Source organism: Phaseolus vulgaris, chromosome 11 (assembly GCF_051622355.1).
Source record: "Phaseolus vulgaris cultivar YP4 chromosome 11, ASM5162235v1, whole genome shotgun sequence".
Classification (NCBI taxonomy): domain Eukaryota; kingdom Viridiplantae; phylum Streptophyta; class Magnoliopsida; order Fabales; family Fabaceae; genus Phaseolus; species Phaseolus vulgaris.
Window position 1 is genome coordinate 8,415,378 of NC_143508.1, and position 13,505 is coordinate 8,428,882.

At 32.0% G+C, this 13,505-nt stretch overlaps 1 protein-coding gene across 1 annotated transcript; it reads left to right on the forward strand.

Annotated features, from left to right (window-relative positions):
* The first annotated feature begins 290 nt into the window (after positions 1 to 290).
* Positions 291 to 5,686, forward strand: SCPL51 (serine carboxypeptidase-like 51). Its single transcript, XM_068633386.2, has 14 exons — positions 291 to 492; positions 579 to 860; positions 1,052 to 1,146; positions 1,228 to 1,335; positions 1,435 to 1,675; positions 2,085 to 2,128; positions 2,215 to 2,282; positions 2,415 to 2,520; positions 2,617 to 2,825; positions 2,920 to 2,989; positions 3,226 to 3,276; positions 3,489 to 3,541; positions 3,644 to 3,779; positions 5,381 to 5,686. The coding sequence occupies exons 2-14, from the start codon at positions 734 to 736 to the stop codon at positions 5,447 to 5,449; spliced, it is 1,377 nt and encodes a 458-aa protein (XP_068489487.1). The 5' UTR covers positions 291 to 492; positions 579 to 733; the 3' UTR covers positions 5,450 to 5,686.
* Positions 5,687 to 13,505: the final 7,819 nt, after the last annotated feature.

The following is a 13,505-nucleotide window of genomic DNA, read 5'->3' on the forward strand; positions in this document are numbered from 1 at the left end:
AGGGAAAGTATAGTAACTAAATATATTAAACTGGCTACATTTAACCTTCATGTGATTTTTTTTTTCATTTTTCATTTTTTAATCATAGTTATCTTCTTCTCTTTATTTTCATTTATTAATCATATCAAAAATTATCCTTTGACAATTTAGAGAGTTATATACTATTTTTTATGTGACAAATTTTTTTTAAAAAATAATGTGAAAATTATATTGTATATGTAGAAAAAAAAGTGAATTATAATATATCATAATTCTAATCATATTTATCTTTTTCTCTTCATTTTGTCATCACATTTATTACTTTGAACATGTTATTGCCTTCCATAAACCCCAAAAGTGAGGTTTTCTTTTTCCAACTCAATCTCTTAAATATCCTCTTCATGGCCCCACAGTAAGTTGCAGTTAGATGGCGATCTTGTTTCAGAAGAACACGGCATAACCTTGCTTTTAAGGATGGCATAGTTTTACCTGGAAAAGAGTGAAGACCCTTATGTTGTTGTTGTTGTACTGTTTGAAATTTAACACTTTTAATCTTGATGCATACGTAGGATTCTTATGCCTTCTGTTTTCTGTTGTAGATAGACACTGACATGACAAAACACGCTTCTTTCTTCCAAATCAATCCTCTTTGACTAACCACTTAGCCAATATAAATAAATTGCCATATCCTTTGCTTCACTTCACTCTTTCTCTGCCTCTCACACCTTTTTTTGCTTCCTTTTCTTTTCTCCAAATGGAAAAGGTTCCTCATTTACTATCCATTTTCCTGTTCATTGCTTTGCTGTTTCATGGAGGAAAGGTTTTAGCTTTCAAAACCCAAGACGGATCAGAGGAATGGGGATACGTTCCAGTCAGACCCAGTAAGCACTGCTTCACAACTTTGCAATCTTAATTCATTGGGACATAGCAAATGATAACACACTGCAATTTTTCTTTTTTTGTGTGTTTTCATGTTGTTGTTTGGAGTGTGTGGAAAAGGAATTTAGAGTGTATTGAAGTAATGTTTGCAATTCTTTTTTGCCTTGTGGTGTTGTTATTGTTGTCATCACAGAAGCACACATGTTTTGGTGGCTATATAGAAGTCCCTATAGAGTGGAAGATCCCTCTAAGCCGTGGCCAATTATTCTCTGGTTGCAAGGAGGACCTGTAAGTGTTACTGAATTGGGTTGTGTGATATGAACAAAAACATGAATAACCCATGATTTGAGGTTTTCAAACATTGAGCAGGGTGCTTCAGGAGTTGGAATTGGAAATTTTGAGGAGGTTGGGCCTTTGAACACAGACTTGAAGCCACGGAATTCCACATGGCTGCAAAAAGCAGATCTCTTGTTTGTGGTAATAACCTTGAAAAAGAGTTTCTTTGAACCTTTTTTACTTTGTGGCTCTTAATTATGATAACTCAATTGAATGCTTCTGATGTTGTGAACAATATAGGACAATCCAGTTGGAACTGGGTACAGTTTTGTGGAGGACAAAAAACTCTTTGTTAAAACAGATAATGAAGCAGCCACCGACTTGACTACATTGTTGATTGAATTGTTCAATAAGAATGAGAAACTACAAAAGAGCCCTCTGTTCATCGTGGCAGAGTCATATGGTGGCAAATTTGCTGTCACTCTCGGGTTATCTGCTCTGAAAGCTATAGAAGCTGGGAAATTGAAGCTTATACTTGGAGGTAACCCTCTCTTCAATTATGTGTTCATCTGTCAGATTCTAGATTACTTAGTGGATTTTCTAACCAGAAGTTAAAGACCAATCTCTCAATATACTAAAGTTTTTGTATTCATGGAACTACTCTCTTTCAATATATGCTTTTTCATATACACGAGTTTGAGAATCAAATCTCTGATTATATTCACACAAGGAGAAAAAGGTTATCACCAACTTTACAGCACACTATGTTGGTGGGGTTATCTTCAATTTATGGTGATTGAAAACAGTTTTGACATACTAATGGGATTAAGCGTGAATTTCTCTTTTGTTAGTTAGGAAATGAATCATATGAAATGATGAATTGTTTAATAATTTTCTAACAGAATTCCAAGACATTCATGATTTGGTGTAACTATTTTCCTTTTGTTTAGGTGTGGCATTAGGAGACAGTTGGATCTCCCCTGAAGATTTTGTGGTACTGAATTATTAGAATTTCTCTGTCCACCAGCTTTTGTTGACCTTTCAAAATTTTCAATATTGAATTCGATATTGCAATTTCAGTTCTCATGGGGTCCTCTCCTTAAAGACCTCTCACGACTTGACGATAATGGACTGCAAAAATCAAACAGGTAAAATCTGTTTTCCATCTTCTCATGTACAAACAAATATGTATTACACAGACAAGGAAAACAAAAACTAAAGTAACATTCTATGCAACGGTCATTTTCTGTGTTATCTAACAAACCCATTTTAGAGATCAGTGTAGCTGAGAGGATCAAGCAGCAACTTGAGGATGGTAAATTTGTTGAAGCCACCGACTCATGGAGTGAACTTGAGTCTGTGATTTCCATGAGCAGCAACTTTGTGGTACCATGATGTCTCCATTCAACATTTTATTCAACATTGTGCTTTAATCTTTACTTACACTCCTAAGAAGTCCTACAACTTTTTTGTTCACTTCAGGACTTCTACAATTTTTTGGAGGATGCAGGAAGTGATGATGTTGCAGCATTGGAGTTAGGGTTATATAAGAAAATATCAACGAAGAGGTACTCCAGGTATCTCACTTCCTTGAGGTCAAGGTCAAAATCTCCTGGTGGTGATAATGATCTTGACAAGTTACTAAACGGTGTCATAAAGAAAAAGTTAAAGATCATCCCAGAGAATGTCACGTAAGTCTTTAATTCCTTGACAACTCAAAAGGGTACTCCAAATTTTCACTGCAAACCAATCAAATCATCACTCATTTAGCTTCTGTGGTGGCAGATGGGGAGGGCAATCCGGTGATGTTTTCGAATACCTTTCAGGTGATTTTATGAAACCAAGAATCGATGAGGTAAGAAGAAAATATAAGCATTAAAACAAGCTGAGAACTATGGTTTTAAACCTTCAATATAAATAGATGTTATCATGTTCACAATGCTACCCTAAAAGAGTCCATTTGAGCATAAAATCAACGTTTCTAGTAAGCTTAATATGTTGTGTTCTTCCCTCCTATGGTTTTCTTCAACTGGGTAACTTTTTTCTATTCCTTTTTTGAATATTGAATGTTCTTTGATTCAAAATCTGCAGGTTGATGAACTGCTGGCCAAAGGGGTCAACGTGACAGTGTACAATGGACAAGTAAGGTCCCTTTCCACAAAGTTTCCTTGTTAGTTTTGATGATAATTATTAAGAATCGATGTTGTATATAACACAGACCACCTTAATTGTTTAATTTAACATGTGGATTTGTTCCAAATTAATCAGATTTTTATCCTTGAAGTTATCCAAATCATATGGTAGTTTTTTATGTTTTGATATAAGTAACATCATATTCTGTCTCATTACTACAGATTGATCTGATTTGTTCAACCAAAGGGACTGATGCATGGGTTCATAAACTCAAGTACATGCATCTCTTTCTCTCTTATGTTATCCTTCAAGTTTTTTGAGATTCAAAACAAACATAAAAGTTTTTGAATGTCTTTAATCATTCTTTTTATTGTAGGTGGGAAGGGCTTAAAAATTTCTTGGCCAAAGATAGAACACCTCTCTACTGTGGAAGTGACAAATCAACAACCAAAGGTTTTGTTAGATCATATAAAAATCTACACTTCTATTGGATCCTCAAAGCTGGCCATTTTGTAAGTCAACCACAATCATCTTCTTAACACACTTTTTCATAAATATTTCTGAAAAAATTAAAAATAAGTTTTGCAGAAAATTTTAATTAATTGTACATTTACTAATTTACTTGAAGGATGTGTTTTTTCTTAAAAAAGTTCCTTTGCTTTCAATGAGAATCATCTTAGGATCACTTTTTTTTTAAGAATCCATTCATCTTTAGCTGTCAACACATTAAATATACTTGCAAAGATTCCTTATTCTTCTTTCTTTCTTTATCTATTAAAAAATTATAAGAGTTTTCACGTGTGTGATGTCAGCAAATTGAGGTATTCTCTTCCTTATGTTATGCTTTTGCTTTACTTTTCTTGAAAACACGACCTTACTAAAATAACAATCATTTTTGCAAAATTAACAATCTGTGCTTTAATTTTTTGTAAAGTAATTTTTTTCTAATTATATTTTTCTTTTCATTTTTATTATGTTTTGAAAATTGTTTTAGATTTATAATTGATAACTTATTTAAAATTACATTAAAAACAACAAAAAGTAAATACTTTCCTAAGTTTTTTAAAAAGAACTTTAACAACTACTATATACAAACAAAAACAAAGAAGTAGTTTATTTCTCGATTTTCATAATATTTAATAAGGACAACTAAGAAAAGAAATATAGTTCATATAAATTAAAAAATGTGTTATAAAATGATGGCTACTTTTATTTTAAAAACTGATAAGGTATAAACGAAATAGAATTTAAGTAATACTAAAAGATACGGACATATTAAAAAAACTACATCAAACTTTTCTTTCTTATCTTCAGATATTTTGGTCTTCTTTTTCTAATAGTAAAGTAATTGATGTTTTGAAATTTTAAAGTCTAATACTTTTTTTAAATATAATTTTATTCAATATTTGTTCTCTAGTAATGTAGTCATCAAAGGTATAGATACTGATTAAATAAGGATATTTTAGTTTGGAATATATTAATATTTTTCTTTCATTAGCACTCATTAAAAAACAAGAAAAAACATGAAATGCAAACTAGAGACAAATAATAATTAGTTATTATATTAACTAAATTAAAAATCATTTTAAAATTTAAAAAAAAAATTGGTTTTTAAATTAGTTTATATTATTGTTAAATGATTTCTAAATTAGTATCTAATTAACAATAAAAAAATTTGCTATTAAATTTAGGATTTAAATAATTGATAGTTAAAGCCTTGGTTGCTAATTAGATACTAATTTAGAAACTATTTAACAATAATAGAAACTAATTTAGAAATTAAACTCTAAAATATCTCTAATTTAGTCACTATAACAATTAATTATTATTTTTTTTTAAATTGATTTTTATTTCATGATTTTTTTTAATAAAAATATATAAAAATAATAAAGGTAGAATTGAATTTGAAGCAGAGACATTTATGATAGCCAAGGACGAGATTAAATGGGACAGTGACTATTTTATTACAATTTTTGTGTAAACATTAGTGACAGTTAGAAGATCCAATGACAGTGTCTCTTCTGAAAAATTCAGATATGTGTGTATGCTTCACTTATTTTGTCCCATAAAGAGTACACTATGTTTTAATTTGTTTGCCTATTCATTGCTTCAGGTTCCCACTGATCAACCTTGTGTGGCACTAGACATGGTGGGTGCAATTACACACTCACCAGCCACTTGACATTTGCACAGACAACAAATAATAACATCACTGTTTGGAAGAAGAGCAAGGAACAGGGAAAACCCAGCAACCAAACAGAGGAACTAGAACACGATCAAGCATTGGGTTGCAATAAAAAAAAAGACTCATTACACTTATGCTATTGATTGTTGATTTGCTTTACCATCTCATTCTTTTCTAATGTCTTTTACCTTGCTTCAGATTTATAAGATCTAATCACATAATTATTTTAATTCATACTCATCATTTTTTAATAATTTGTGCTTCGTATTATTCCCTTTTTAAAATGTTTACCAATAAAATTTTTAATCTAAATAATTTATGGATTGGATATTCTAAAACAAGAAAACATTAATTTTAATCTGAGTCTTACTAATAAGAATGAAATTGGATATTCTAAAACAAGAAAACATTAATTTTAATCTGAGTCTTACTAATAAGAATGAAGGGAATACTTTCTTTTCTTGGAATGAGTCCCTTCACGATTCGGATTTTTTAAATGGAAATTAGTTAATTTCGCAGTTTGACAGAAAAGAAAAGGAAACAAATTAAGCTTCAAGAAAAAAAAAATGTAAAAAATATATAATTATTTTAAATAAAAATAATATTTTTATGCATGAAGATCGCTTAGAGACAAGAAGGCAAAAGCCTTTAAATATTTTTGTTTTTAAGTGATAAATTCTGTTGATATTAATGTACTTTACTCAATTTCCATTTTAGTATATTCTTGAAGATATTGAAAAATGCATTATCTTGTACTAGCGAAATATAGGCGTGTCGTGTACATGCTTTTTATTATAATTTTTTATAACTATTTTATAAATAAATAATATCTTATAATTATTTTATAAATAAAAATATTTTTATTTTATGTAATTAGATTCATTATATAAAAATAAGATAATTAAGTATATTATTTATTATATATTATACTTTTATGATGTTGTGATAAAAATTTAATTATTAACATTTATAATTTAGCTATATTAAAATGAGTATATTTTTTTTCACATGGAAGTCTCTTTCCATTATTTGGTATTTTTTTTTCTCTTTCAATCATAAAGACGAAATCCTAAACCCTAAACCCTCTTCCCGTCATTTGTCAAATTTTTTTTTTCTCCACTTTATTTTAAGTTTTTATTTTTTATTTTTTACATTACTACCTTTTCTTGAGTTTTGTATTAGAAAAATAAGTTATGAATATAAAATTGAAGAATCTATGTTACATAGTATTATAAATTATAGATTATAGATATATTATAGTGAAGTTATGTTGTTAATAAAAAAATTTAATTATTAAACATTTATAGTTTAATTACATCTTAATAAAAGAATTTAATTATTAAACATTTATAGTTTAATTATATCTTAATTACGAGGAATTACTATTTTTTCACGTGGAACTCTTTTTTCATTATTTAGTAGTTTTTTTCCCTTTTAGTAGTTACCTTTTTGTAAAATCTAGATGCAACTCTCTTTCCACCAATTGTTAATTTGTTCTTTATTTTTTACATTGACATCCTTCCATCTAAATGTATATTATAATTTTTAAATTTATTGAAAATAAAAGAAGAAAATAATTTGTCTTCATCGTAGGTAAATACTAAACCGAAATTTGTTTTTTTAGGCGATGAGAAAAGCGAAGAAAGTGAAAGATGATTTCATTATTGAAGGTTTTTTTGAAGGTTGGGCTTTAGATAGAAGAAAGCTGAAAGGAACTACACAGATCTATGGTATCTAACATCTTACGAATTCCAAAAGCAAAAGCAAAGGTTTATCTGTCACGACTGGTCACGACCACACCACCTGCATTTTATTTTAAGAAAATAGTTATTTGAAAACAATAATAAAATTGTGTCTCTATACATGATATGACAAAAGTCAATTTTGTAATTCTAACAACTCTAACAACAGGCACCATCTTTCCAACTTTAACAACAGTTTTCGGAAAATGAAAAAAATCAAATAGATTTTCTAATTTTTTCCATGCAACATATGGATCCAATATTTATAATAAAAAATTATTTTTCATATCACCTGTTCTAATCTGGCGCACGTGAAAATTGTCTATATATAGTCACCCTTTATTTTATCATCTCTTTTCTTGTAAGAAGCGTCTTACCATTTGCCTCTACCAACTCATATAGGTATCTTTCCAAAAAATTGTAATAAAAGCATAGATAATATTCCAATTTTTTGGAGCTTAATCCAAAGTCTTATAGATAATCCAATTCACCAGATCAATCACATTATAAAAATATGCATCATCCTTTCAAGTCAAGATAGGTCATTTAGTAAAATGCCAAACTCTATTGAAGGTTGTTTAAATGTTTTATGTGCAGATTGATCTTGAGACCATGATTACAATCTCTTTCCATTTCTTTTCTATTGGTGATTTAGTAATTATTTTGTTATTTCATAATAGCAACAAGTAGTTAAATATTTTTTTTAAGTCCACCCTTAAAAACTATAATATTTATTTAAGTTAATTTATATAAGAAATAAAGGATATAAATAGAATTAAATTAATATTTTTATAAAACTTAGTATATTTCTTGATTGTGAACCATTTCATGATAGTGATACTGTTAAAAAAATAAAGTATGCAAGTAAAGTGACAATATTTACTTTATAAATTGATTTTGTGAAATAAAGTAGATGTAAATCGGGATTAGAATTTATCTTAACAATTATGATTTGAGCACTTGTTTGTACATGGAATTTAGACTTTTGTGCAACTTTCTTTCTCTTTATCTATTACTGGTTTATACTTGATAATATCATTTCAGAGCAGTATTGCGAAAGTTTATGTCCTTTGTGGAGTCAAGGAAGTTGAAGTTAGCGGCATAAGAAGCTCAATTAGCAATTATTGTGACAATGACAAGACCACCATGGAATTAGAGATTGTGGGTGCCTGTATAATTTCATTATTTATTTATTTTTGCATGCATAATTTGAATCAGCAGCATTGTTTCGCATTCACAAGTGTGGCAGCAATCACACTATCACCTAGCGTGGAAACTGGAGTCAACAAACAAGCTAGAACAGGATGACGCAGTGGAAAGCAGAGACAACTAGTGTTTCCTGTTAAAAAAAAATAAGACTACTTAATATTTTTTACTACTTAATATTTTTATATTAATTTCTCTTTTGAAAAAACAATTTAGTTATTTGATGTTACTTTTTGAGTAGTGTATCATCGTGTTGGAAAATAAACCAATAGCAAAAATGAGTTCAAAGTGGTATTTATTTTTTGTTAACGTTGGTCCTCTGTTTGCCGTTGATTAGTCATTATCCTATTACATGGCACAATCCTATATAATTTTCTACACTCAAGCAAAGCTTTACTTTTATGATCACTGAAACTAAAATTAATACAAGAACTGTGAAAAGTGTAATTATTAAAAAAAACTTAGAAATCAACTATTTGTGTATAACACTTGATTTGCTATTCAAAATGTACCATCCTACCTGATGAAAAAAATCCATCATTATTGATTTACCTTCTTTTATACTGTAGCGTGTATTTAAATCAATCTACTAGAAAATAATTACTTTTTTCAGTTTTATGATATTTATTTTAAAATAAATTAAATTTTCTGAAATAAACATACATAAGGAGTCGATTTGTTGATTTGAATATAATGAGATTTAGAGATATCCTATTCAATTGTATAGACTCTAAAGCTTAATTATTCGTTTTATCTCTGTTTACATCATTTTTACGTTCTGGTTTGTATATATAAAAATTTAACGGTTTTAGTTCTCGCACGTGCACTTTTAAATTCATTTTAATCCTGGAAGTCAAGTGTGTTATGCCAACACAATTTTTTGAACAATTGTTATATTGTCAAATTATAAGAAAATCTTGGAGTGTTATGGCGAGAGCGGGAGAAGAGCGAGAGGAGGAGAACAGAGCTTGGCTGCAGGTGGCTATACTGAAGTTAAGGCAGAAGGGACTTTGAAGTGTTACGGTGAGAATGGGAGGAGAGAGGTCAGGTGTAGGTGGTTGTACTGAAGTTAAGACATAAGGGACATGAATGGTTATACGGGAAGATTTAGAAGGGACACAACCATGTTTTTCTTCTCCAAAAATACCAAAGAGATACGTGAAAATAGGTCTGTAGAAGATTTTCCAGAGGTGAGAAAGAGTCTAAAGTATATTAATTGCAAAGAAATTAGATAAATGGAAAAACAGGTTCAGTTTTGTGAGATTCATCAGGTGGGTAACGAAAGGAAGTTAAAGAAGGAACTAGATACTGTCATGTTTGGCAATGAAAAGATAAATACCAACATCCAATGAAAAGAAGAAAGAAAAAACACAAAATGGTGGCTTAATGTTAGAAAATAACATCTCTAAGCCGTTTGGGGCAGGAAAGGCAAAGGACAAGTTGAACAAAAGAAAATCGAAGCAAGAGCCACAAGGAGGAGGTCCAGACTTGACGAAGAGTAGTAGTGTTGAGGAGGAAAGGTGAAGGGGCGAGATATGAGAGTTCATGTGGAACCCAATGGTGATCTCATCAATAGATGGGTGAGAAGGTTGAATGACTTAACCCTATACAAAAGTTTATAGGTGTGGCTAATCAAAGGATGTAAAATGTAAAATTTAAGTACAAGGGCATGACATAATACTCACACTTGGAACTTAATTTGTTTATTAGTGTCGAGACGTGAACTTCCAAGATTTCTTGAAATAGACTTGTATGGTTTCCATGTAATGGTATACCTCTAGGATTATGGAACAGGGAGTGTTTTTAGAAAGTGGTTAATGTATTTGAAAGATTTGTCATGTAGCACATGGCGACACTGAAAACTTTAAGAGGGTGGATATGAGCAAGTGAGTTATGCATAGATAGGTTGCCAATGTTATTAATTTTTGAGAATTTGGGTGACGATGAGAGTGTAACAAGGGGGAGTCAATATTTGGAAGCGAGTGTTCATACTTGGATGAAGTAGAATATATATGTAGATGATTTTTCCGAGGAGGCAAAAGACGAAGGTTTTGACGGAACGTTCGACGGTCAAAAAGCTGGAGTGAAGGATGATTCATTAGACTATCCAATGGTTAGTAGCCAGTCAATGGGTTCAAGTAGACTGTGAGTTGAGCAAAGTTAGTCATGGATTGAGTAAGATTATGAGGTGAGTCAATGTAAAGAGGAGTTTGTCAATGAGTCAATGTCTATGCATGATCCAAAAGCTATTGAGATCAGGAAGTGTAGTGGTCAATGCCTATGCATAATCCAAAAGCTTTTGAGATCAAGAAGAGTAGTGGCGAGCCAAGTTAAGGGAGGGGGGCAATCAAACCACGGGGTTTTGTTCTGTGGGGGGAAGTTCCAATTAGGGGTAACCAAGAGAGCTCTTCGAAATAAGTACAATATTCTATCTGACGCTTCTCTTAGCATATCCAAGATAGGAAGTGCATCTTCTAGAGATGAGGGGAGAAGAAAGAGGAAATTACTTAGATCGTAGTCCTAAGATTTTACTAACTTCTTGATTGATAGCTGCCTTAGGAATTGCAATGAAGTTTTTTTGGTGAAAGAATGAAAGGGAGCAAGCATGGAAGTTGTGGTCTATTGCTAATGACTTGGACATCTCGCATGTGGGGAAATGGTATCTAGGTATTAAAGAAATTTGGAGACAATGAGTGCAAAGATTAATATTTATGCATCTAACAAGAGTCAAATAAGGAAAAGAATTAGGGAAGAACGTATCAGAAGGAGAAATGGGTCAAGCAGAAAGTTGCGATGTGTTACTAGTGACTTTAACAGGGCAACATGAAAGGCCTGGCATCCAAAGGAGGGACTCTCAAAATGTAAACTACAAGATGTTTAACGACTTTATTGAGGATATGAAGTTAATAGATCTTTTGTTAGTAGGTAGAAAATTCACGTGGTTTAAAACCAAATGAAAGATTGAGAAATATTACAAAGTGGACTTTAAGTCTAACTCAACCCCATAAAACCGGCTCATAGGGTTGAGGTTTGCACCCACTTATATACAATGAAAGGTTCTAATCTCTAGTCGATGTGGGATCTCCAGCACACCCCCCTCACACCGAGACTACCAACTCGTGTGTGGGACTATATATTATGGGTGGTCCGATAGCGGCCCGATAGCGGGTGACACGATAGGCCCAACACAAACACTCGCTATGATAGGCTCAAAATGGCTCTGATACCATATTACAAAAGTGGACTTTAAGCCTAACTCAACCCCATAAAACCGGCTCATAGGGTTGAGGTTTGCACCCACTTATATACAATGAAATGCTCTAATCTCTAGTCGATGTGGGATCTCTAACAAGAAGCAAGATTGATAGAAACTAGTTCACAAAGAAAGTGTACAGAAGTGTTATGCGGTTAAAAGGATTTTAAAATCTGGAGGTGCCTTAAAAATTGACTCCGAAAAAAGGATAAGCTAGCTAAAAGGAACTAGATGCAGGAAATATCATTTGTCCTGTGTACTTAGGGAACGAGAAGACTTAGTCTCTCATATACTTTGTTTACTTGTAATATAATAGATAAAGTGTCATGCTTGGATAGAGAAGTTATCGTGCTTACCATCTGACATATATACTCATCTTTGGAAGCATGGACTTGGTATGGATTTAGGAGAGGAGAGACGGTATGTGGTGTGAGTGCAGTGGTACGGTGTATGTAGAAGAAGAGGAACGGAATAAATTTTAGAGGATGAATTGATCAATGATATTTGTTATACGCTTGGCCTTGGTGCGAATGAAGATAAAGTCATTCAAAGTTCCTTTTCTGATGTGGAGTCTCAATTCTGGCCTATGCTGTTTTGATCGATGATTGGAGGATAGCTTTGGAAGGTGAAAACTATTAGGTGGAGTCAGAATTGCAAGTGGGTATACAAGGGTGCTGTAACAGCATAGCATTGAGGTGGAATAGATCTCTCCACAGGATATTTTCTGGCATGAGAGCCACGTGTGGAACATAAGAATTGAAAGAAATAGATGGAATGCATTTCTGATATGTGTTTACAAATGTAATTACAGTATAAATTTAAACTATTTACAACTTGATTAAGGAAAGAAATAATAGATAATTAAAGTTATACAAATGAAATCAAATCACTAAATTGTCCTAGTAAATAGAGAATGGAATTTGCACTTAATTACAGAATAATTATCTCCTAATTATGCAACAATAGGCTTTAGTGTTTCCTATGTTTAATATTTTAGTCAGCTGAAATTTGGAGAGGACAGCTAGTGAGCTTGCTGGTTGTTGTGCAGCAGTGTGATACGGTTTTTAAGGGAAGATAAGTAGGTGATCCAAGGAACTCCGTTGTGTTGCCTTATCTGATTATTCTGCTGATACAACAATTTTGCGTTATGATGTGTTAAAATTGCTTAGATGTGATAATATGGATAAATTATGCCGCTGATAGAGTGGTTTGCATAGGTGAACTGGTCGATTAGTTCTTATCCATACCTCAGGTTGGAAGCTAGGATGTCGTTGGCAGGGTTAGTGAGTTGTGCAAGGAAGGAGTAAGAGTGTCTGACAAATGGAAGATTGTCGCATTTGCTAGTTAATTGGCAAGCTGCAGACAAGTTTGGCATTTGACAGCATCTGTTGTGCAGTGGATGATCTGTTTTCAGGTTAGGATACCTGCAGGAAAGTGGTGTGACCTACTATTTGTAGCTAGCGGATGTCTGATCCTAGTATATGGAGTGCAGCGCAGACTATACTCTCAAGAGGGTGGATACAAGAAGGAATGAAGTAGGTCTTCATAAGGATCGGATGGGTTTTCTGCTGCAGGATTTAACAATGCTTTCAAGTAAAATTGGCAGGGTAATGGAATGAAAGGAAGGCTATGGTAGAGTGAACAATCAAGTCATATGAGCAAGGAGTGTCTGGAGTATTGGTATCCAAAGAGTTGCAGAAGAGATCGAAGGAAACGAGTTTGTCCAGGTAAAGTGATGGTGTTTTTAGCCGAATTTATTGTGGTAGAATGAGAGAATCAAAGGAATGGATATATAGGATTTGTTCCTTTCTCATGTATGTATTTTAGTTGCTCTTTAGGCGCTATGCCTCAA